Below are 25,744 nucleotides of genomic sequence, written 5' to 3' on the forward strand. Positions count from 1 at the left end.
CTCAGAACCTACCTGTTCAAAGGTGATTGGCTGTATGAGCCTACGATCCACCTGGGAGTTGTTTTTATAGACGTGATAAGAGCGAAACAAAGGCTACCTGATAATGAGGTGTAATGGATGCTTCAGGGGAGGATAATTGTCACATTAGACTACAATAAGCTGTCAGAAGATGACATCACATAAAGATCAAATCTGTTTTTATTGATGGATAAAACTGGATTAGAACATATGAAGTTATGTAAATTTGCCTCTGTAAAGTCACTCAGAGCAGGAGAGCTGGCCAATTCATGCAGATAAGATTACCTTGATAAAAGTACGAACTGATGCATTGTATTTTATGAAACTTCAGGATTAAAATTTCCATGGTACCAACAACCAACACAACACTTAGGGTAGCCCTCTGGATTCATATATTTTACACTTGCCTTTGTGGCTGCAAGTCCTGCTGCGTACACAATTGTGTGTTTTGTTGAACTCGTCTTGGACTCGGATGCTGTTCCATTTCATCCATCTAAAACATCAGATACTGAAGGGCTACAACTAACAATGTGCTGTTCATTTTTCTATTAAGCAATCGACTGACCTTTCAGTTTCAGGACTACAATTTCCGATTTGATCCTTGTAAAACAAATCTAAGATTTTTTGCGTGTTTTGGTTTTGAATAGCTTTGTTTGCTCTGGGTCTGTCTTGACCTTGATTTTGCATTAACTACAGTAGGAACTCAACAAAGCAAAAACCGTATGTTAATCTATACTTTACAATTTTGTCTTTCCCTCCGGTAATCAGAGGGGTGCAATAATAAAAACTCTACATCAGAGACTACAGTATCATCAGAGGCCTGATAAACGTCAAAGTGTGTGTGATAAGATGTCCTTTTCCTTTAAGCTGTTTGGTCCCTTGATGACGTAACTATTAGCGATCTCGTATGTAAGCAAAAGCCAAAAGGCCAGAGTTCAGTTAGATAGGAATATTTTTTTTTAAAAGAAAGTTTGAAAGACCAGCTAATGGCGTAACAATAAAAGAAACATTTGGGGTGATGCACTTATTTTCTTCCTCACAAGAATGAGAGTTAGATGAGAAGATCGATACCACTCACATCTGTATGGTAAATGTGAAGTTGCCGCCAGCTAACTTAGCTTAGCACAAAGACTGTAAAAAAAGAAAAAAAGAAAAAAAGGGAAAACAGGACCAGCGAACATTCCAGGAAGTTACTGGTCTTAGCCAAGAAATAGTCCGGACCATGGAACCCCCTGCAAAACAGTCATTATTACACTTCAGTTTTTGTATGGATTAAACTAAATAAATATAATGTGTTAATTTGCTTTAGGTGGTTTCTGTTAACTTTGGACAGAGACAGGCTAGCTGTTTTCTCCTGTTTCCAGTCTTTGTGCTAAGCTAAGTTAGCCGGCTGCTGGTGAAAGCTTTATAAGTAGCGTACAGATATGAGAATTGTATTGATCTTCTGATCTAACTCTCTGCTAAAAAAAAACTATATATGTAAATTAGGTACACAATTCTATTATACAAACACACTGATTACATTGTACTGATGGCTTAAACACAGTTCAAAACTAATTCTAAGAAGTATAGTCGAAGAATAATAAACCACTGTTTTAAATCCAGGAAACAGAGCACTTGAATTTAACACTGAGAGTCATATCAAACATGCTAGAAATACATGTCTCCACTTTATTTACATTTAGACATAACTGTGATAATACACAGATGATGTTAGGGGTCAAATAAACTAAAACGGTTAGATTAAGATTTCTATCCATCTCCATAGTGAGTGAAATTGGGAGACAGTTAAGGCAAGTTCATAGAGAAACATGAGCAACTTCTGATTTTAGAGCTGGTTTATGGCTGCTTGATGATTCCCCAAATAGTGTGACCTTGCATCCCAGCAGAGCATAATTCTCTAACTGAACCGTGCATATGAACCATTAGTCCCTGGAGATATTGTATTATCCTTCACCTATTACCATCAAGACTTGTATACTCTCACATTGCACCATAAACACTAGTGTATAAAACAAAGAGTACGCAAGTTCATTAAAGTACCTTGTAGCTCCCTTGATCATAAAGTATGGTATGCTGCCATTATTTCAAACAGCCAACACACAAAAATAATAACTCTCATTATTGAAATTAGCTGAAAGAAAAATATATAATAAGAGTAGTTAAGTTGGTCCTTGAAACTGCTTTTATCAACATGATAAACTGATCCACTTCTGTCTCCTCCACAGCCCGTGTCTCTGCATTGGCAGGATAACTGAACATGTACTCATGCGCATGCATGCGCACAATCATGCAGCATTTTCATTTACAGGACATGAAACACAAAAGGTAAAGCCTGCTTAGGATTCTAAGCTCTAGTATTATCCCAACTCTTCCAACATGTTCTTCTTTAAATACATGACTGATCCTTTGTCTGCCAGGGCACAGAGGTTAACAGCAGCCCAGGCTCCAGCTGTTCCCTCCTGCAGACAACCCACAAGCACCATGTGTTCTTATTTCAAGATGGAGGATACAAGCACGGTAAAGTCACATAATAAATAAGAAGTCAGTTTGACTTTTGATTTTTACGCCAGGGAGTAGATGGTATTCATTGGAGAGTGCAGCTCCAGACTTCCACCAAAGTCCAACTCCCTGACATCTCTCCTGGTTCCTGTGTACTGGCCGATGAACGAGCCGTCCTCGTTGAATGGTATCTCGCCTCCTTCGCCATAGTCCACCAGACTGTCGTCACTGTCTGATCGCTTTATCATTGCCTCCATAGATGGCTGGCCTCTTTGAAGCCCTCTTTCCTCCTCTCTACAAAATATTGCAACACAAAAAAAATTGGTGCATTATGTCAACACTAGAAGAAAGAAAGTGTGAATGATAAAACTCTATCTGATGTATCATTTAAATGTAAATATACGTACCGCCGGGGGTAAGGCAGAGTGGAGACACGTGCTATCCTAAAATATGAAGAGTATTTAAATGAGATCATCATATATATGCTATATATCATCTATCCTGTCATACGTATATATATATATATATATATATACGTATGACAGGATAGATGATTTTAGCCCAATTCATTGATCATCCAGTCAAAAAAAATGCTTGTAACAGTCCCAGTATTCTGTTATGGATATACCATTTATAGCTCAAAATGCTTGTCTGTTACATACTGTAAACAAATCATTAAATAACAATCCATGCAGGGTTGTACAGTTCAAATGTCAATATTTTGTCTTTTCATACCTTTCAAGAGATCTTGAGTGGTTCAATGGGAAAAGAATAGGGTTTGGGGGGAATAAAAGTTTAGATAGAAAAGGTAAAGTAAATAGAAGAAACAGAAAATAATATAAGCATGAGTTATCATAAATGAGGCTATAAATACTGTAACCAGATTTGATTTGTACCTGTGCAGCATCGTGCTAAGATTTTATCAAATTAAAGGCACCCTGTGGAGTTTTTGACCACTAATAGTGTTATCAAGCAATGTTTTTTATCCTGTTAACATCCACCTTTTTTGCCTGATTTTCGCCTATTTCTCGTTCCCCAAGGGAAAAGCTTATAACAGAAGAACTGCAAGGCCAAAATGCATGTATGAGGCTTCATTTGAAACCTAAATTCTTTTACTCTAGGGACATGTGCTTGATCAGCATGTGATTAAAACACAACATACACTACAGCAGTTCAAACATGGTTCAAAATAGTTATTTTGGTCCTGTCTAAAAAATTTTACAAAAAAATAATTTTTGAAAAAAAATAACAAAAGAATACTTTGTGCCACACTATGCAGAACACAACACATACCTTCTAGACCTTGTCAAGAAGACCTCTATAACGTTTCAGAACTCTAGTCCTAACCTAATGGGAGCTAGGGAGTTTTCAGTATTTGGTATAACAAGTGTCACCGGTGAACCAAAACCTCTCCAAAACTTCTCCAAGTGACCAAATGTTGCTAAATGCTTTTACTCACTTCTATGCTATTAGAAAAAAACATACGAAATACTTAAAATGACTTACAAAACCTTTTTACATTCATTCAAACACTGTTGATCATATTTTTTTCTCATAAATCACATGTACGCGCATGCTGGCTCTGGGAGGCGGGGCTTAGGTCTGTTACCCATTAATTTGGACTGGTTCCCATTGGATATTCCTATCACGCTATATACCGTTGGAAAGGGAATGTGATTGGCTACAACTGCCATGATTGACATGTTGATAGCCAATGACAGCTTTTTCTAAGATGGCTGCTCAGAGAGATGACGCAGCGTATTGACGCTCCACAGTGGGAGCGCTTGTTGGGCGTCCAGGGCTGTCCCGGGGTGAAAACTTAACAGAAAAAGGTGGGGATAATTTCAATTTGTAGGCAGCAACCTGAGGAAAACAAACATACCCAGCAACACGGTGCAGGGCAAGGAGAAATATATTATTTCAGACGGAACGAGATCGGCTAATGAAGTTAGCAGACAGTTAGCGGACAATTAGCATGGGTTCTACAGGACAATATTCATAACCTGGATTAATTCTTGTGAAAAAACCTTGTTATCCTTTTGATCTGTGGACACTTACGGACTAGAGCAATATAAATAAGCCAGGAATGGACGAGGATTGAGCGTTTAGGACAGCGTACAGGTAGGGAAGCATCATTATTTCTTTTTTTTTTTTTTTTTTTTTTTTAAAATAGCATGAGCACTAAGATCATGAATAATGCTTTGGTGCTTATGATTTCAGTAAAATGAACTGAATGATTCAATTGCAGAGTATTTTACCAATCAAATGATATACAGCATGTCCATATTGACAAAAGTTTTGAACTTTTGTGGTTAAATACTATTATGTAACACATCAGAACACGTCTGTTAAACCCCATCGGCCCGCCGGCAGGCCGGTGGGGGTTAACAGGTTATGAGTGGGTCCCTATTTTGTTTGTATTGTGCACATACGGGCATGTGACATTACGTGATAAACTTCCCTGCCTCCGGTGTCCTGCTATTCCACTGATCGACAGTTGGCGGTGGTAATACGCACACATAGCAATGCGCCAGAAAAAGCAGTGAAGAAGACAAAAATAGCAAAAATGGATCTAAACAACACATGATTTAAAAGATAAAGTAAGGAAATAGACTTAACATGTTTCTCAGGCCTTAAAAATACACTAAGCACATTGTGGTAAGTAACACTGAATGCTAGCTGTTTAAAAGATAACTCAACAGGGCAGCTTTAATTCACCAAACAAATAAATTTGTATTATAGTGTCAAATCATGGAAGTTATCTCAGGACACTTTTCGGATAGAGCCGGTCTAGACCACACTCCATAATTTACAGAGACCAAGCTATTTTTTCCCCAAATGCAAGTCTTTGAACAGAAAGTGAATGCACAGCTACAGAGCAAATGGATGTAAATACACAGCTGTTATAATTATCAATAATGATAGTGCTGTACAGTGTTCTGGGAAATTATCTATTCAGTATTCAGTATTATATTATTACCATGCCATTAATGTTTATTTTCCACCAGCTGTCTGCTTTAATACTTACCTGTAGTCAAAAGTTCCCTCCTGATCTTTGTCATCCACTGGCTCCAATGAAATGTCTTTTTTTTCCCGAACTGAAATTAGAACAAGCTTCACTGTAATAAGAGATACAGCATGGTGCTATTGGACATCACAGAGTATGAAGAATCACCACTGTACCTGGGTATTTCCCCCCTCGGCTCCTTTTGATGAAGCAGACTATGAGTAGGATGAGCACGATGAGAGCCACAGCACACATAATCCCGATGAACCAGCCCTGAGTGGAGATGTCCACCTGGTCCTGAGCATACGCTGAAAAACAAGTAAGCACGTGCACGCACAAGTAAGTACTCACATCAACAAACTCACCATCCACTCAGCCCTTCAAAGTCTTTATTTAGTCGACCACCAAATGTGTTGATGCATGGGTGAAGTAGTAAATTACTTTCAGTGGTGTAGTGAGGTGACTCCTCCGTATGCCATTCCCCTATCCCGATCCGAGTTCTTGCCGCCACGTAGAATCTGTATCGAGTGTAGCGGTCGTATCGCCGGAGTGAGAAACTTGTTATATTTGGAGTGAACTCTTCTACCCGTAGCTCCTCACCCCTGGTGGCATTCACTGTGGGGAAAGTGGAAGTTCCTTTGTGTTAGGAGGACTCTTGATGCCGGTAGAGTGCACACAACTGAGCTGGTAAGTAGCTTACCTGCCCAGAGAATGTCTACACAAGTGTTCATTACCCTTTTGAGAACATACTTCAGTGGTATTTGTTCTTTGAGCACATATTTAAGTGTGCTATTATGTGCTACCGAGATGTGGTTTTAAGTGTCATGTGGACATTCTTGTCAGATTTAGTGAAATTCCTTTCAGTTATTAAAGAGTAGCTGTTTCTCCAAGAGGGACAGCAGAATAATATATTATGACGTATTTCAGGGAGGTTTTAGATGTCGGGTTGGGGTACCTGTCTGGTACTTGAGGGAATATCCAGTAATGATACCGTTGGGTTCTGCTGGCAGGTCCCAGTCGACATAAATACTGTCCAGATGTCGCTGTTGGATCCTGAAGGATCTTGGAGCAGATGGTACTACAGACAAAAACACAGCAGGAAATAACTCACATAAGCTTTGGAAACAAACATTAGGCTAATTTGTGATTTGATTGTGCTTGGTAGAAGACAGAAATTGTTCTCTTGTTCTTTATATATTTTTTACCTCCTTCAGGCGTTGAGAAGTGTATATTATTACTGGGTGGCCCTTCATATCGATTGTTTGCCACCACTATATACATCTTGTAGTTGCTATAGGGGATAAGCCCAGTGAGCACCCCAGAGGGCTCTGGATCATTGTCTGGAAAGGATTTTGATTTCATCCCTCTGTTGACCCTCAGCCACCTGAGCTGGCTGCTGTCCCTCCAGTAGTAGGCCTGAGAGATGATAAGCAAAACACCCAGCACCGTGTTATTATTTTTGGAAACTATTTTTCAAGAAAAGGTTGAGTGCTTGCACAAATGAACATAGACAAAAAGAAAGAGGAAGCATTTTATAAAAGATGTGATGGGCTCTTCAAAATTAGGGGAGGCAGACAGATAACCAGTCCAACTGAAAACATCTTCCTAACCTTAAAGAAAAACAAATTATAAATTGTATTTATTTAATGTCTAATGCAGTATGGTGAAACAATCAAAGATAAATGATTGTAGTAGGTAATTGGTTCTTGACAAATTCCATAATGATCTTTTAGCATATTGTAATTTAAGTGATCTGAGAGAAAACTAGACTCCTGCATCTCCTCTTGACTCTGTTTTCAGGCTTTAGAAAATCTAGTCTGTGACGGGAGAATTTGTCCAATCACAGGTCATTTCAGAGAGAGACAGTGATCTTATTGGCTGTTTTGCAAATGCATATGCCCATGCAACAGAGAGGAGAAAGGGAGAGCTGCAGGTGGATGTCTCAGTCTGCTCTAAATCCTGCTGATTGTTTTGCTTTCTACCCACTGCAGCTTTAAGGAAATACTGTATGAAGTAAATAGTAAAATATTAAAATATCACGGCAATGTTGCAAGTGATAGCTTTCAAATAAATAGTGATTGATTGATTGATTTTCTTTGACCACTTAAATATAAAAAAATATGAAACAGCACTCTGTGTCATACGTTAAAAATACATAAATAGTCAGGGATAACACAATAAATCCCAAAGACTTATTTCCATTGTGGTCCCTCAAATGCTACTACACAACTTATGGGCAATATTTTAACATACTAATAATGAGGCCAAATAGTAGGGAGCGTATATTAAATTCACAAGAGACACACCTTGTATTCTTTCAGTGCTCCCATCATAGAGCCACGTGTAACTGAGTCCCAGTGCAAAGTCACCTGTGTGCTTTCGATATCGGACACTCTCAGGTTCAGGGGTGCAGTTAAGGGACCTGAGGAAAACAGAGATACACTTTTCTTTGCTTATCAGTGAACACAAAGAGAGTTCATGAGAAGGACAACTTGTTCCCAAGTAACAGAATACACTAAACAGAACAGTAAGGGGTTGTATTTATCTGTTGATTAAGATTTAGGTTACAGCAGAACTGTTGTGACATTCCACATTCCATTCTGTGAGAACTCTGAAGAAAGTCGTTGTTATCCGTTTATTTTATCCTAAATTGCAACACTGTTAACCATTTTGTGTGTTTGGGATAATCTTTCCTGCCCATCCTGACTCATTTGTATCTTACTACATGTCATCTAAATGAATGTAGTGATTGTTAGAAAATATGTATATCCTTGTGTGTCTTATTAAACCTTTAGAAAATTGTGAACTGAACCCTACTTTGTGTCGCTTTGTTCTCTGAGATCTCACCACTGCTTTCAGAATCAACTCACAGGGGTCAAGTTCATAGGATATGAACCACAAAACCATTGTTTCACAACGGCAAACATAATAGGCTCTACTCTAACAAATAACCGACTTAAGGTGACAGAAATATGTCACACAGAAAGGTAACAAATGAATGGAAAAACCTGAATAAAATAGTGGAGAAACACAACATGCATACATGCTGTCACAAACTGGTCATTTAATGGAGTATGAAAAATACGTGAATAATATGCTTTTGCCTTTGCTGTCACCAGATCTTGTAACAGCAAGTGAACTGAACTGATTTGAACCCAAACCAGGATTTGTTTCTAAACTTAACTACGTAGTTTTGTTGCCTAACCCTTACCAAACTGTGACCGTTTTACTATGTTAACGAAGTGTTTTAAACCATGACTGTTACATTAAGACATGAGGACGGAAAACTCTCCTGTGGGTCGTATTTCCTTCCACCTCCAGGAGGTGCTTAAACGCTCCTACAGTATGGGTCGTATTAGAGGGTAGAAATAAAGGACCTACAATATATCGTCATATGATTTGGAGGACTTGTTGTGGATTAACAGGTCATCCTTTAAGAAAATGTTTACCTTAATATGAAAATATAAACATTAACACGGCAATAGGAAAAGGAGACATAAAAACAATTAGACAATACACATCAAATAATTGCATCAGAAAATAAGACGTCATGCTTTTGTCTTTGGAGACACAGACCATGTTTCCAGATTAAAAAAGATGGGTGCCATTGAACTGCAGAAAAACGCACAGTGAGATGATGTAACTAAAAGATTGCCTGCCAAAACGAAAATTAACGAAAACATTGTGGCAAATGTTAAATGCACGAGACACATTACATTATCCTTTTTTACTCTACATACTCTCTATATTATAATGTAGAGGATTTAGGTACGTACGGTCTTCCCCAGAGTAACCAATGATAACAGGAGACTCTGGACCCAGCCCAAAGTCGTTGACAGCCTGGACTTTGATGTCATATGGAGTAAAGGTATCTGCATCGTAGATGTAGTATCTCGCCCATTTAGTGGTTGCATTCTTCCACTCCTCTCTGGATTCTCTCCTTCTCCACCACACCAGATACTTAAGGTGGGGCCCATTCCACTCTCTGTAGGTCAGAGGCTGAAAGCGACCAGCATGATTGGATTTAGTTTGAATGAAAATATATGTATATAACGGTCAAGATAAATATGAAAGTATTACAGTTTTTAATGGGTTCATTACCTCCCAGCTGATCTCCATGTTATTCCGCCATGTACCTACACCCTTTACGTTCTTTGGGATGACATCTGGGGCTGTGATGGAAAATCAATTCAGTGTAAAGGAATACTTCAGCATTTCAGGAAATCTGGTTATTGACTTTCTCGCCCAAGAGTTAGATTTATTTAAATATAAAAGACAATGCACATTATTCAACATTTCTGTAAATGTGTTAGCCAGCCGGCTAATTTTCAACTGTAGTTCTAGTAACCTAGAATGCATGTCTTGGTCAGAGGAAACCAGAGCACCTGGATGAAACCCACGCAAACATGGGAAGAACATGCAAACTCCAAACAGAAAGGCTCTGCCTGGACCGGAGATCGAACTCTACAGTGCCCACTTGCTGTGAGACAGCAGTGCTAACCACTGAGCTGCCGTGCTGCCTTAGGAAGATTTGATACCACTCTCAACATAGTTTAACAGTTAAATATGAAGCTACAGCCAGGAGAAGTTAGCATACCTAAGCATACAAACTGGAGCCAGGCTAGCTGCTTCCATTCTTTATGCTAAGCTAAGCTAACTGTCTCCTGGCTGATTGCTTCAAAGTTAGTGAACAGACATGAGAGTGGTATCGTTCTTTTCATCTAAACTAGACAGGGAAACAAAGTAGCGTATTTCACAAAATGTTGAATCGTTCCTTAAAGGTCCCATGACATGGTGCTCTTTGGATGCTTTTATATAAACCTTAGTGGTCCCCTTATACTGTATCTGAAGCCTCTTTCCCGAAATTCAGCCCTGGTGCAGAATTACAGCCACTAGAGCCAGTCCCACAATGAACTTTCCTTAGTATGTGCCATTTCTGTGTCTGTAACTATTGAGGAGGAGAAAGGATGAAAGCCACGATGTCTCTCTCTCATGGGTGGGCCAAATTCTCTCGGTGGGCAAAGCAGAGAAAGGGGAGGTAACCTTTCTCCTTATGACCTCATAAGGAGCAAGATTCCAGATCGGCCCATCTGAGGCAGAGCAGGATACCCAGGGCTCGGTTTACACCTATCGCCATTTCTAGCCACTGGGGGACTATAGGCAGGCTGGGGGAACGCATATTGATGTTAAAAAAACTCATAAAGTGAAATTTTCATGCCATGGGACCTTTAAAAATGTGCTACACAAATAGCCAGCGTAAAATCAGTCTCAGTATGTATTTCAGGAGTATCAAACCCACGTGCACCGCTGCTCTGGAAGCGCGTAGATGGGCGACTAGGGCGACTCATTCCGATTGCATTGACAGCGATAACCCGAAACTCATAGTAGGTAAAGGGTGTAAGGTGCAGAATGACAGAGTTGAGGTTCCCTGGGTAGCTTGAGAGGTTTCGCCACTTCCCAGGCAACCAGTCATCATCATCATACTGTACTATGTACTCTGCAACAGAGCAATAAATGGAGAAATATAGCCAAAATGTAAATACATCAAGAATTACCTAAAAACAATAAATGTTCTTATTTCTGGGAGTTTATTTAATTTACTGCTCTTACCTGTTATAGGATTGTGGTTGCTGTCTCCAGGGACCCAACTGAGTCTTACACTGCGTTCATATGGATCTGACAACTCCAACTTAGTGGGAGGATCTGGACGATCTACACACAGACATACATGAGCAATTAAAAAGCCAAACATGTTCCATGGTTGATGAAATGTCATTTATTTTAAATGTGTCATACCCATCACCATTAGGCGTGCTGAGGCAGATTTCTGGTCCAGTTCACTCTTGATGACACAGGTATAATTGCCCTCATCGCCTCTGTTTACGTTAGTGATAACCAGATTTGATTCATCCAGAGAGATTCTGAGGATAAAAGTGAGTAAAACTAGTGTGATCAAAGTGTGGTTCATGCTAAACAAAAAGGTTAAAAATAACTATATGTAACTTTTAAATGTTTCTGAAGCTGTGAAATTTTTAATTTGATGATCATAAATGACAGCAAACAAGACTAACAGTGAAAAGAACACTATTTTTATATAGCTTTTATTAACGCCTTCGCAGATTTTTCCCGCAAAGTAACAAAATGATTAGCAGCAGATAGACGGCGCTACAGAGCACACATTCTGACGGGTCACAGATTTCGGTGTAACACTGGAAAAGCCTGTGTTGTTGTATCCAGCCAGGTAAAGAGTAGCAGGAGATTTTTGTTTTAAAAGTTTTTTATGGCTGAGCCATCACAGAAAAAAAGGATATTAAACGAAGAGCAAATAAAAGCTAACAGGGAAAGTGACAGACGATCTTTAAATGTACTTCCCGACCCAGAGCATCAAAAAGTGACGTCCCGACTAAATGTGTCTAAATATGACGCCAAAGGGCTACACGTGAGTCCCGAGAGCGTCAAATAGTGACGCTAAGAGTCCTCACCCAGCGCGTCACATAGTGACTCCAAGGGTCCTGACCAAGTGTGTCTAAATATGACCCTAATATTATAAAATTAATTGTGTGCACATCCCACCTTCTGGCAGTTGCAGGACAAATGAAAGTACTTAAAACGAAAAAAATGTAATGTCCGCACCCATAATGCCCGCAACGTTTCGACCCTACTGGGTTTTCTTCCGGCAAAATTGCCTTACATTTTTTTTTAAATATGACCCTAAACAACAACAAACGGCATCAACAACAAAGGCACCTGACCAAGCACGCTTTTTGACGCAATGGGAGTGATAATGTGTTGGATAAAGACAAACTTTTCAGGACTTTTAGTAGAGATCATGACATGCAAGTGTAGCAAATTGGGTAATTGTCAGACTTTGCTATCCTGAGTTAGGGGGTGCAGTCACATTTCAGCAGGCTCTATGAACCCATGTCAAAAAGGAGTGTGCCCCACTATCTCGGATTGCAAAGGCTGACAAAGACAAACTTTTCAGGACTTTTAGTAGAGGTCATGACATGCAAGTATAGCAAATTGGGTAACTGTCAGACTTTGCTATCCTAAAAAGGACTGCGCCCCCCTAACTCAGGATTGCAAAGGTTGACAAAGCAACTTGTCAAATACTGACGCCTGGTCAGTGTCTCTCAGCGTGATACCGATGCAAAAATCACCCTTTAGGGTCTTTATGGAACGCACCGGGTAGAGGAGCAGCTCAACTGCGGCGATGCAAGATGACGTAGTATGAAGAGTGACAACAGTAGCGAGTAGTATGAAAGACAGAAAATCTGCGTAGGGAGGTTGGTTGGGATGGTGGGTGGGTCAAACAACACAGGACTTTGACCCAGGAGACCAGGGTTCGTGTCCCGTTCTTTTCGCTGAAACGTACATTTTGTAACCCCACCCATGAACATTTCCTAAACGGTCACTTTCTTATTCCGCATGTCAGTTAACAGATAGAGTTTACGGGATTGTAAATTATTCAAAATCGAACCAGAATTGGCCCTCAAGTATGTAATACTGTATGCATACAGTATTTCAGTAGCCTTAAATTACATCTATATTCCCTTTAGTGCCTGGTTTTATTTCTTTTCAGTCTGTGTTTGTGTTGGCCTACTATTTTATTTTCCTTATTGTCCCCCTGTACTTGTGTAAAGCGTTCTTGGGTTTCATGAAATGCACTATATAAATCTAAGTTATTATTACATAGTTGCTACAACAAACTCTTAATGCTTTAGCTGGTGACAAAGTGATAGTGATACACGGTTTAGCCCACAATACATCCAAAGTAGGCTAAGTTACCGTATGCAATAATTGAAATGCAACGATGCATCTCTGACTTATTATCTTATTGTAAATGAATGATTTTCTGTCTGAGCAAAACATTCTTCACAACTATATGACCTCCTGGTAACAATAACCCAGTAATACAGTGTAAAGTGTTTAAAACACTACTGCTTTTGTCCAAAGCGGCCGATAGAATCAACCCAAACTGAAAGTTACATATAGCCACTTTAAATAAAAAAAAATAGTGTAAATGTATAGTGTACAGTATATCTGTGTAGAACTCATTCATAAGATATACTGTACCTCCAACCAAAAGTGACATATTTTTTATCTTTCATCCAGGTGGTTGTGACAGGAGTAGTGACATCTGCTTTTACACCACACTCAAAGCGCACATCACTTCCACGGATGACTTTCATACTCTGTGGTCTTGTGACAATTAAAGTGGGCTCTGAGAAGAGTGGATGAAAAGATATGATGGATCACACAATCAAAAAGGAAAAATCGAAATATTTTTAGTATGAAACAGTGTTACCCTCACCTTTTACCTCTACTCTGACTTGACTTTCTTCTCTTCCTGCGATGTTGCTGACAATACACAGGTAGGTTCCCTGGTCATCTATCCGTATGTTTTTGATCTCCAGGGTCCCGTTACTGTGGGTCTTAAAACGATTTCCTTCCAGATTCCCCTGTCCATATTTGGACCTGTGTGGGCAGACCCATAAACATAAACACACACACACACACACACACACACACACACACACACACACACACACACACACAAACACACAAACACACAAACACAAACACTGTGAGCTGATGTCTTAACACTCTGCATTAAATTGTCAAACAGCGTGTTCTCACCATCGCAATTCAGGCACCGGGGAACCAAAGTAGCGACAGTGTAAGAGGCAACGACTGCCCTCTATCACCTTGATGAGTTCATTTCTGGGCCCAAAAATACGTGGCGTTGCATCTAGAGAAACATTGATAGTTAATAATAATAATAATAATAATAATAATGATGTACTTGATTACTGTGAACATTTGCTCACCCCCTGGTCAATATTTTGGACACTACTGCTCAAAATGATACACCTCTTCCAATTTAAAACGGATATATCGTTACACATTTTCTAATGCCAACTCTTCTATTTTATACTATTTCTCTTGAATGTTTATTGTTTACACTTGAGACAAGTGTATGTAAACCTGCTTGGCAATACAACTGTTTCTGATTTCTGATTCATTTTATTATGGTTTTGTTATGAAATAATTTCCTTTTTCCCTGGACCTTAGTTGTCTACTATACATCAAGTGTAATTGCTGATTTCTTACAGTTCCCAAATGCCTCTCACGGTGATTTGTGTGTTGTGGATAGAAAAAGAAGAAATGCGACCGGAAATCTACATCTTGTTTTTCCCCACAACCAGATATTTACCTACAGTGCAATTATCCAATCACTCCAGCTGCTCTGGAAGTATGTTAAGTAATATCTTATTGTGCATGTTTAATATTTACAGGACAATCACTATAAACAGTTCAGTGTTACAGGGTAACTGTTTTCTCTAAAGGCCCTAAAAAAAAGGATTTTCTCAATTAGCCTCTTACTATGAATGATACAGTGCTACATAAACACATTCATTTCTGCCAGAGTTACACAGTTTTTTTTTACATGAAAAATTTGATCTGTATGTTTAGTTTTGTCTGTGTTCTTTATAATTGTTAAAGTGCACCAATGAGAATTTAGCAACATTTGTATCAGAAACAAGTCACTCAAATCTGATCAAACTTCACCCCCACTGTTTTTGAGAGTTACATTTATAATAAATAATAGCGTTTTTTTGTTTTGTTTTTAACTTTCTTACCTATTTAGTCATAAATAGTTAATGTTATTACAGAAATGAAGCATGGATTAGCCATTTTATTGTGTATTTCATGTATTTGATTGCATGGCATTTGATGTTTAACAGCAGTAGTTTTTAAACTTTGTACCAGGTACTCCACATTTCTAAATGCTCTTATATTGTATATACATGTGGTTTCTGTTATCACATAAATATACAGTATAGGGATCCCAACATTTATTTTAAAATTCCATTTCAAAACATTTCCATGATGTCCTACTACTTCATTTGTATAAGCAACTTTTAGATGGGCCATGACATTGAAAAAGTATTTGAGTTGTGAATAGACTAAAATGTGAAAAATAATTGAAATATACCTCATGAGTATTATTTAAATGTTTTCAACTTGGTGTCACCTTGGCAAGCCATTCAAAATTGGAAACAATGTTTTACACTATAAATATCATGGACAACATTGGACGACAGAGTGGTAACTTACGTAGCACGTTGACAAAAGCATTGGCCATTAAGTACCCATATTGATTTGAAGCATTGCACTGGTAGACGGCAGTGTTCTCAGCAGTCACACTGCGTAGAGTCAGTGTGTCTCCTGCCACCTGTCTGTTAGGCTGCGGTGTTGCAGCTGTAGAAAAAAAAAACCAACACAAATAAAGTTATTTAGATTTACTTTTACAGCAAGTAGGTACAGTATGATCTCAACTAACATACTTTCAATTGGTTCCCCGTTGATGAACCAGCTGATAGTGGGACGAGGAGCCCCATCAGAACGACACACCAGGCGTCCATTTTCCTCCGGGGCCAAGACCAGATCAGTGGGTTTCTCCAGCCAAAAAGGAGCCGCTGTCAAATACAAGTATGTTAACGGTTTTAACACTATTGTGCAGTAAGAACGATTTCTGAAAGTGTCTCTTACCTTTGACCCTGACGGTTATTGTGTGCTCAATGTATCCAATCTTATTGGTAGCAGTGCAAGTGTATTCACCCACATCATCAAAAGATGCCTTTGGGATTTGAATCATCTTGTTGAAGTTCTTTACTTTCATGCGCGGCGTCAACACCAGGTCGTCACCATCCTTGGTCCACATTATGTGAGGAGTTGGCCTTGGTGATGATAAATAAGGCGACTTTCATGAAATCAAAGCCAAAATTATACTGAACAGAAAACATACAGACAGATAACTTTTTGAAACAGTAGCATTAAATATTCTATAACAAAATGCCTACAGTTACAGTATATCTTGTGATCTTGAGATGACACTCACACTCCTGCAGCGATACACTCCAGGAGCAGTTCTTCCCCTTGCAGGACGAGAATGGAGCTGGACAAGCCTGTGGGAGACAGCCACGTGGGGGCAGCCTCGGACACTGTACGAGCTGCAGAGGAAACACCACAACACCCCAGTCACAAACCCTGTCTAACCATGAATCAAGTTAACTCAGAAAAAAAGACAGGACAGCTGAAGCAGAGTACACACTCACCACAATTAGTACGTTTAGTTGCAGCAAACAAGGAGTCTTTTTAGGATATAGTCTGAAATAAAACCAAATGGTCCAGTTTATAGGTATAATAATCATAAAATTACAGGGAGTTAGTGGAAAAAGACAACAACAAATTATTGTTATTAGTGTATCAGTTTGGTAAGAAAAAGTCAAGTTAATATAAATGAACAGAATAGATTGTGTGTTAAGTATATTTTGACAACATGTGTAAACTGCTGTCCATATTGTAATACTAGTCTAGCCTTGCCTATGTGATACCATATTATTGTCTAAAGCTATAGTAACACAATTATTATTTTGTTCCCAATGAATGTTTTGTTGGCAGAAATCAGAGATGCAGTATAAAAATTTCAACAGGAAAACAACACTGGTAATATTTTACAATGTGTTTTGGGCAAAGTGTACATAAGAAAATTAACTTATCAAATATCATCCAATGTGTTTCGCTTGGAGTCATTTTTTGTGACTGTTTAACCTGACTCACAACAGCCCAAAGACCCCGGCCAATCCTCCAGCCACAGATCCTGATATCCAACCCCTATTATATGTTTCCTTTACATCCACTGCATTTTGTAATTTTCTATGTTTTTAGGTCAGGCCCATGTCTGACGTTTACCCATGCAGCATGCAGGTTACCAGTGTAAATACCTGAAAATGTATGTAAAATAATTAGATGTGAACCAAAACAATAGGGTAACGGCTAAAAACTAGACACTGTGAGTGTGAACACACAATCATACTCACTTGTAAGCACTTTAACAACCACGGGCATCTTCTGCTGGATGACATTTTTGTAGGGGAAGCGGGCATTACAGCAGTAATCAGTAGCAGAATCGTTGAACAGGACATTAGAGAAGTACAGATCTCCGTTTACTCCCATGGATAGCCTGCGGTCCTGCCGCACAGGCTGCATGGTGGGGAAAGCTGTCTGAATGGGCCAGTTGAAAGGTCTCGCATACGAGCCTGGAATGAAACACGGTGTAAAAAATAAAGTCAGCTCACAGGAGATGCTTTTTTACAGCTAGAGTTATTGAAAGATTGTTTGTTTAGCAGATTATTACAGTGCCTCTTTGTTGAGGCTTACTGATCTAAACGTTTCAAGATGTAACTCTGCAGAGTAACTTACAGCTGGACATCCAGTAGATTTCAGGTTTTGGCGGGCCTGGTGGCGGGTCACAGGACAGGACCAGAGGCAAGCCAGCGCTGACCACCACAGGCTCCAAAACCTCCCTCGGCCACACAGGAGCTCCTACACAAACACAGAGGTTTAATTGTCTCTACAGAGCAGCAACGCTAGTTTTGCTGTTTGATGTATTACTAACATACTGATTACTGAGCTAATAAACTACCAGATATAAGTATATAAGTATATCTGACAGGTCTGCTGATACTCCATAAGAAGCAAATTGATCTTAGTTAAATCCTAGTTTATTCGTCTGTGCCATATAGAGCTCCATTGTTGTCCAAACACTATTAAAAGCTAATCAATAAGCCTCACTGTTGCACTGGTAGACATGTTCCTTCATTAAGATTAACATGAGCACTGTTTATTTTAAGTCATGCCCAAATAAACCATCCTCCTGCTGCTGTCTTGCTCTCACTAGCAGCAAATCTGCAGCTAAATAGTCCCCTACAAATACATTATTTATTCCTGTTTGAGTAATGTTTGCTAAAAAAAAAAAAAAAAAGGTAATAGGAAATGATTTAGCCTTTTTAAAAATTAAAGTATATATTTCTGACACATTTTTTAAGATTTATATCTTCGGTAGAAGGAACAAATGGGCTTGTAGCACTCAAATGGGCTGAGTGCTAAGGACAGGTTAGGGATGTTTAAAAGTACTGGGACAGACTGATGCATTGTTGTTGTTTTTTTCATGGGATGAATTACAAATACCAAAAATACAGAATATAGCCAGGAAAAAAAGGGAAAGTTCTCTGCGCTTCTGCAGACCACAACAATCTGGTGCACTCAAAGGCAGGACACAACAGTATAAAATAGCAAAAAATTGCCGGTGCAACACAGATGTCTTCTTACTTGATGGTTTGATTTCTTAAGGTGCATAAGAGTGACTAACGTTTCGATGTAAGGTTACATCTTCATCAGAGTCCTTGAATATGACAGAAAATAGCCACCCTTAGTATAAGTATTTTTGTTGCTGCTGTTTTTTGTATGATTCTACTTGCATTTTAGATAACATGCCGCTGAATTTTCATACACAGTCCAATTTAAGTAATGTAGGTATGGAGCAAAACATAATCACATATCACATAAACTGACATTTATGTGTTGTAGATCTACTACTCTACATATTGTATAGCAAATATGAAAGAATGTTGCTGTTTAGTTTGTTAGTGGCATTTGATTTCATTCTAAACTAAAGTCCATATGTCTCAGTGTGTCACTGCACACACTGAGGTCACTGTGCATCTCCGGTCAGTACCGTGTCAGTGGTGTTGGATATAAACAAATAGTGGATTCTCTAAAAGTCCAAATACTGATCTTACTGTATAGTCGTAGTCTGATCTTGTGGGAGTATGCAGATCCATACTCATTGGATGCAATGCACTGATACTCTGCCTCATATTGTTCTGGATTGTTCCAGGCATAGATGTCCAGTGTCCCTGAGCGCCTGCGCATTGATGCTTGAGCGTCACGTGCCACGTTGAAATACTTGCCATTACGCCTCCATGAGAAACTTCATGAAAGTGTAAAGAAAGACAGAAAAAACAGTGAGGTGGTTTGCAGACAAAAATGTTCTTTCACAAAGCTGTTCACGGGGCTACGTCAGCTCTTACATGGGATGAGGGTTTCCTTTGGCTTCACATTCTATGACCATGGTGTCTTTGGGGTCAACAATATGCTCCTTCATTGACTGCTTTATGATGGTTGGAGGCTGCCTGACTGCAGGCAGAGACATTAGAAACTTATATGGTAAGACAATGCATATCACAAATTTTAAACATGCAAGTACAGTTACTGACTCACTTTCCAGAGGGATGTCGAAAGCCCAAACACTCTGCCATAAAAACAGCAGCAGCAGCAGCGCTGGTTCGAGCAGTGTTCCCATCTTTACAGTGCATGTAACCAAGCCAGTCTTTTCTTTACCAACTCCTCTGTTCTGTCATTGAATGACAGGAGTATATACAGTTATTTACTTATACAGTAATACATTCATGTCATGCAGATAAAATCCATAACAAATTACTATTATGACACTTCTTACTACTGTTTTCACTAATGGTTCACAAATAATGTGGAATGCAGCAATAGACATCTCAGTGGTGGAACAGGTGATACCACAATGTAAAAATGATGGCATTAGTTATTAAAAGTCCATCATTCAAAGTCCTACTTAAGTAAATGAAAATAACATTATCAGTGGTTCCCAAGCTATAGGTCAGCCCCCTTCAAAGGGTCACAAGATAAATCTGAGGTGTCTTAAGATGATTAATAAGGGGTCAAAAAAGGTTGGGAACAATTGGTTCAATATATAACAATGTATTGTATTTTATAGGCTTTTCCAATGTTTTTATTCTGAAAAGTAACTATAGCTGTAAGGTAAATGATGTGGAGAAAACACTGAAAAAATATCTCTCTGAAATAGAAGTAGAATTGAAAGTAACATCAAATTAAAATACTCAAGTACAAGTATCTCAAAATTGTACTAAAGTAGAATGCTTGAGTAAATTTACTTACTCTCACCACTGACATTTAGATTATAATACTAAAATTATAATAATTTTTACATAGAGTAGTACAACTAAAAGAGGGGATTAAACTGTGTTTAAAGCTGCCATGAACCTTCTGAATGTCTGTGCGGCTCTGTAAAAAGTAAATTGTAGTATATAATAAGACCCATAACATATCTCTTCAAAAATCTTTTCATCACACTATTGCTGTAAATATGTTATGAACCATGAGTCATGTTAGTATCATTAGAACAAAAAGTTGTCAGTACCTACCTCTCTCATGGAAAGTCAAATCAGGGTTCTCTCCTCCCCATCTCTGTAGCTTCCCCAATGCATCGATAATTCCAATGACTTTTCTCACCCGAAATTATTCTTGTTTGTGCAGTATACCAATAAAAGCCTCAGTCCTTCAAATATCAGGTCAAGAACCCTAGAGGAGTTGATACACTTCAGTAATGGAGTTTCTGTCTGTCAATGCCACTTACACTCTGCCCACCCATCTCATGAATAATGAATGAGTGCCATACACCACCTACTCGTCACCCACATCACTTCACTGTTCTGGCCAGGCTCTCATGATTCTGAACAATCTATCTCAATCAAACACATTCACAAAGTTTGTTCACATAATAAACACACTGATGTTCTTAAGAAAATACATACATGTTTGGATTTATTTCACCAACAGTTGAGGCATTTTAAATGCTTTGTACTGAGGGCATATCTTTATTTCTCAAGGCACCAACATTTTGCATTCTTGTTGGTTTTTGATGACATCAAAATGTGGGCTTTATTGTTGACTGCAGAGGACTGGGAAAACAGTATGAAAGCAATGTTTGTTTCTCCCGTATGAATTGTACATGTGCAAATCTCAACTCACATGACTCTTCTAAGAGGATCAATTTGACAATTAGCCTGTGCTGTTGACCTTCTGTGATATAAAATAATACAAAATAAACTCCCCTTTCACACTTCCTCCTCTTTTTATTTCCCTGATTTTCCATAATACTAATTAGAACTTATCCTCTGTTTTATAAGATATTTTTTCTCTGCACTCAGCCATTCAAATGCATATTTTCTCAGAGGAGGAAAAGGTCATTACCATTCAGCTGAGAAAATCCTACGGAGGGAAGCAGCAGTTTTCTATTCTAGAAACAGTGCCAAAGTTGCAGGAGAAGCTGTACTTGTGTTAAACAAAAGCCATCTCACTTCTGCTGACAGAGTCCTGACCTGAGTAGGCTTTCAAGCATCCACACAGGGCTGTGTATACAAACCAGCACTGACTGGGCTAAACAATAGCTTGGTGATGGGGAGGGAGGGGGGATAACATGAGGTGGCTCTACCTACAGATGAAACTAAACTTGCAATTAAAATTGATATTTAGATGATAAAGCTGATTTAAATGTGCAAAGTTTGCATAAATATATTGCTCATCATAAGGGATTTAACAACTTTTTAATCATATTTGGAAAGAGTGTCAGACCGCTTGTGACAAACCATTAAGACTCTCATAGCTCTGTATCTGACGCTCTGCATCCTCTGGCCCTGATCCCCTACCCTTTGTGAAACACAACCTGCCCTGCCTCCCACAGAAAATCTAAGTATAAGTAAGTAAAGTGGTATGTTGAGCTTTTTGGCTCTGAAAATGGTCTTTTTTCCCCTCTATACATCGGACTGAAGCAGTCCTGGCAGTGAGAAGTGATCAGTGCCATGCATCAGATTGCACAGTGAAGAGGCAGAGAGGCAGACAGAGCCAGCTCAGTGACGACAAGAAGGTCTCTATACTTGCGTGTCTCCTTTGGCACGTGTGCCCAGGGCTCGGGTAAAAGCAGATGGCATGTGGAAGGGATTGTTCGAGCACACAAGCTGCCTGTTCAGACTCGGAGCACCTTTCATTAGCACTTTGACGTCACTGCGTCAGGGAGAGCACAAAAAGAGGCCTCGAGCCTCGAGACACCACTGTGCCATCAAAACAGTATTGTCTCACAAACTTGAACACTGTGAGATAACAGTAAACTACGGCAAAACATTTTTTCCAAGATCATCCTGTAACAAGACTTAAAGTCTACAGACATGCAAGCAACTCTGTGAGGCTGTACTTAGACACAGCAGTGCCTTAAGCTAATTGCTAAGATCAGCATGCTAACATGATCACAAAACAAATACTAGCGTGTGTAAGAAATAAAAATAATCAGTCAAGCTGGCTATGCTTTATGAGGATACAAATCATAGTCGAATTATAGTTGTGTGTTTAGTGGAAGAGCACTGTGACAGCTTAGTCATGCAAAATGAGAAAAGGATACTGTTGTACGTGCAGAAAGCAGCACTGTATGACGGTGGTCAGAAAGCAACAAGAGTGCAGCAACAAAGTTAATATCAGTTTGACCATGAGAATAAGTTACTCCTCAACCTGTGACAGGCAACAGCGGCGCATTGTTCTCTCTGACCATCAGCATAGTTAAAGTCTGCCTAAGAACTGATGAAGAGGGCGTGTGCCAAAAGACTGGGACCAGTCTGTGCACCAACCAGGTGAGGCTAAGTCTAAACCACGGTACTCCTCCAACTTTTAATAAACAAATCAAAATGCTCTTAGAGACTGATATATGAATTCATGTATAAGCCAGAAAATTCAGTCTGATGAGAGAAGCCTGTGTGCCTGCTCAACTCTGACCCGTGTACACGTTTATGCTCTTATGATTTTACTTAAATAAATACTTGTTAAACTTTTAAGTCTTCTTCTTGCCTACTTAGTGGATTTTGAGACACGACACGTGCTGATGTTACCATCTCACTTTAGTGTGATAGCATGCTAACATTTGCCAATTAGCCCTAAACACAAGTTCAATTAAACCTACAGTAGTTGTTTCGACATTTCAATCAAAACCACAAATATCCACCTCAATGTGGTGTGCTCAAATGCGTGTCACTGAAACATTGCCACATAAAAAGTGATGCAAATTCATGCCATTCATCTCAACCCAGAGATGTTCACAAGTCATTTTTTGGAAGTCCAAGTTGAGTCTCAAGTCTTTGAGCTCGATTCCAAGTCAAGTCTCAAGTCTTTGAGGGGCAAGTTCAAGTCAAGTCTTAAGTCTTTTGCCATGAGTCCAAGTCAAGTCTCTGGCCATATGATCAGTTCCTAACACTTTATTGTTAAATCTTATGAATTCAAAGCATGTCCTGTAGCTAACATCCATACAGTACAGTATCAAAATCAGTTGTAGGATAACTTTATGGGGTCTACTGCAATGCAATCTGAAGAAACACAAATTAAGAACTCTGTTTCAATTTCATAACTGTATATTTCAACATTTCAACTTGTGACGGGAAAAATACCACGTATGCTTTAATGGAGGTAGCTTAATTTTGTTCCAGAACTTACATTGGGTCTCCAACTTAGGACATCGTATAGTGTAATCTTCTGCTACTTAACACATCCCTCTAGCCCTCCGACCTTGTGAAATATTAACCTAAGTCTGTCACATCATACGGATACAATAAAGATACAATTTGCCTGTTCCCAGCATTAGCAGAACACTTTGCGATGGTTAGCTTGTTACCTGTGACGATATATGCTAAATGTAACGTCTCTTTCACATTAGCAAGTGACTGACCTATCTGGGCGCGTTTTGAGATGTCTGATGAAGTTCGATGTTGTTGATCCGGCATCATTTATCTTGGTGCAAAACACCTTGCATGTTGCTGTTCGCTTACTACCACTGTTTACAAAAACTAATGGCAAAAGGCACGACTCTGGGAGGACTAGGTGTCGCCATCATCAATGAATTTTTGATATGTGAGTGCATACATACATAGGCATAGCGCATGCGTTACGTTGCACATTATGGCAAAGGGCAGGGGACATGCAGCTTGTCATACGTTTCCCCAACGTATATGCGCCAATAAAAGAAAATAGAAATACATGAATAAATTTAGATTTAAAAAGCAATAATTGCATGAAAACAGGTTGTTGACGAGTCTCAAAGCTTGAGTCCGAGACAAGTCTGAAGTCTTTAATGTTGAGTCTCAGGTCAAGTCTGAAGTCACTGTATGTGCGACTTAAGTGCGACTCGAGTCTGAGTCTCAGACTCAAGTCCCCATCTCTGTCTCAACGGCAGGTGTGAGAGCGGAACAATCTTGTTTTTACTCTCATACACATCTGCTGATGCAGTTGTAGACCCATCCCACTTCTCAACTCAGACTATGACATCATTAAAACCTTGAGTACCATTGATAGCTGTCTTAAACGACAGCTGGAAGAACTAAAGCACTCCTTTAGATGGTGATACACTCTATAGTATGTGTCTTAATGTGCTAAAACACTGTGTACTTCATATCCAAAAAGTAATATTCAAAATTAGCTAAACAAAGTACAAAGTGGTGAAAGTTAGGGGTCCTACCTTTGAATGTAGTTTAAGTGTTTTCTCTGCTTCTGGGTCCCCTTTTCTCCTTGTTGCAGTGACAGCAGACTCCTACTTTCTTCTCATCTTCACAGTGAGCTTCACCTTTCCCAGCAGCATCTGGCTTTTGTGTTATGTGTCACTCCATCAGCTTAAAGCAGGTGACAGGCGAGATAACAGAGGCTCATGTGGCCCGTCAGGACGGCTGTCCCGAGCCTGGGTCACACGCCTGGCAAAAAGGCCTGAGAGCCTATTATAATAAATCCATTGTGAAATCCACACATAAATATAACGTCATCTCCACAGTGATGGGATAAAAGAGTTAGACACAAGCAGCAGGTCAAGCACTGACTAGTTGGTGGACTAGGTTTAGGTGTCACTCAGCTTCTATTTAGCAACAATCAACTGCAGCTTACTTAATATATATTATTATATTATATTATTATTTTTTCACGTGTGATGTTAATTTGCAGTGTGGTAGATGGGGGGTGGGTTACTGACCTTGTATCTTCACTCTGGCTGGCACGAACGCACACTCTCTCTCACACAAAGCGTTTCTGTCTGGAACAAAGTCAGTCTATTGTGGACAGGGAGGGCATAGCTTCCACACACATGGGGGGGTTTAACCCGTCACATTCAAGTGATTGGATGGCTTGTCCTTCATTGATAAGTCTTACATAATTTTCCAACACCAGGGTGATTTATTTATTGGGTTTACAAAACGTGGTGATGGTTAAATGTGTTCAGTACGAGGCAAAACATGTTAAATGACAAGGAGAGTGGTCTTCATAAATATTAATTTATTCAAAACAAATACTCTAAAGCTATACCCAATAGCACAATTTGCACTATATCATCTGTGATGTCACATGAAAGTATGACTTAAAGCTTATATTACATAACAACACTGACAACTGCAACATTAATAGTTATGATCAGATAGTAAATAATGTAAAATGTGCACCTTACACAAAGCTTTTTTA

The 25,744-nt window shown here is 39.1% G+C and overlaps 1 protein-coding gene across 1 annotated transcript; it reads right to left on the bottom strand.

Annotated features, from left to right (window-relative positions):
• Positions 1–1,675: 1,675 nt before the first annotated feature.
• Positions 1,676–25,313, bottom strand: nfascb (neurofascin homolog (chicken) b). Its single transcript, XM_028583668.1, has 29 exons — positions 25,263–25,313; positions 24,762–25,011; positions 20,635–20,791; positions 19,658–19,790; positions 19,468–19,573; positions 19,177–19,367; positions 17,798–17,920; positions 17,416–17,634; positions 16,434–16,545; positions 16,085–16,272; positions 15,880–16,011; positions 15,650–15,793; positions 14,168–14,279; positions 13,842–14,005; positions 13,604–13,751; positions 11,324–11,448; positions 11,138–11,239; positions 10,827–11,024; positions 9,629–9,699; positions 9,304–9,526; positions 7,834–7,949; positions 6,733–6,943; positions 6,483–6,605; positions 5,969–6,142; positions 5,704–5,835; positions 5,549–5,618; positions 3,256–3,267; positions 2,928–2,963; positions 1,676–2,814 (listed from the first exon to the last, which is right to left on the bottom strand). The coding sequence occupies exons 3-29, from the start codon at positions 20,641–20,643 to the stop codon at positions 2,583–2,585; spliced, it is 3,606 nt and encodes a 1,201-aa protein (XP_028439469.1). The 5' UTR covers positions 20,644–20,791; positions 24,762–25,011; positions 25,263–25,313; the 3' UTR covers positions 1,676–2,582.
• Between the last annotated feature and the right edge of the window lie 431 nt (positions 25,314–25,744).

The sequence above is a fragment of the Perca flavescens genome, chromosome 7 (assembly GCF_004354835.1).
Source record: "Perca flavescens isolate YP-PL-M2 chromosome 7, PFLA_1.0, whole genome shotgun sequence".
NCBI lineage: Eukaryota > Metazoa > Chordata > Actinopteri > Perciformes > Percidae > Perca > Perca flavescens.

Coding starts and splice junctions, on each gene's coding strand:
- nfascb (XM_028583668.1), bottom strand. Junction 19,574..19,657: donor TTTCGACATCCCTCTGGAAA/GTGAGTCAGTAA, acceptor CTCTGCCTGCAG/TCAGGCAGCCTCCAACCATC. Junction 7,950..9,303: donor TGGTTACTCTGGGGAAGACC/GTACGTACCTAA, acceptor TGTTTTCCTCAG/GTCCCTTAACTGCACCCCTG.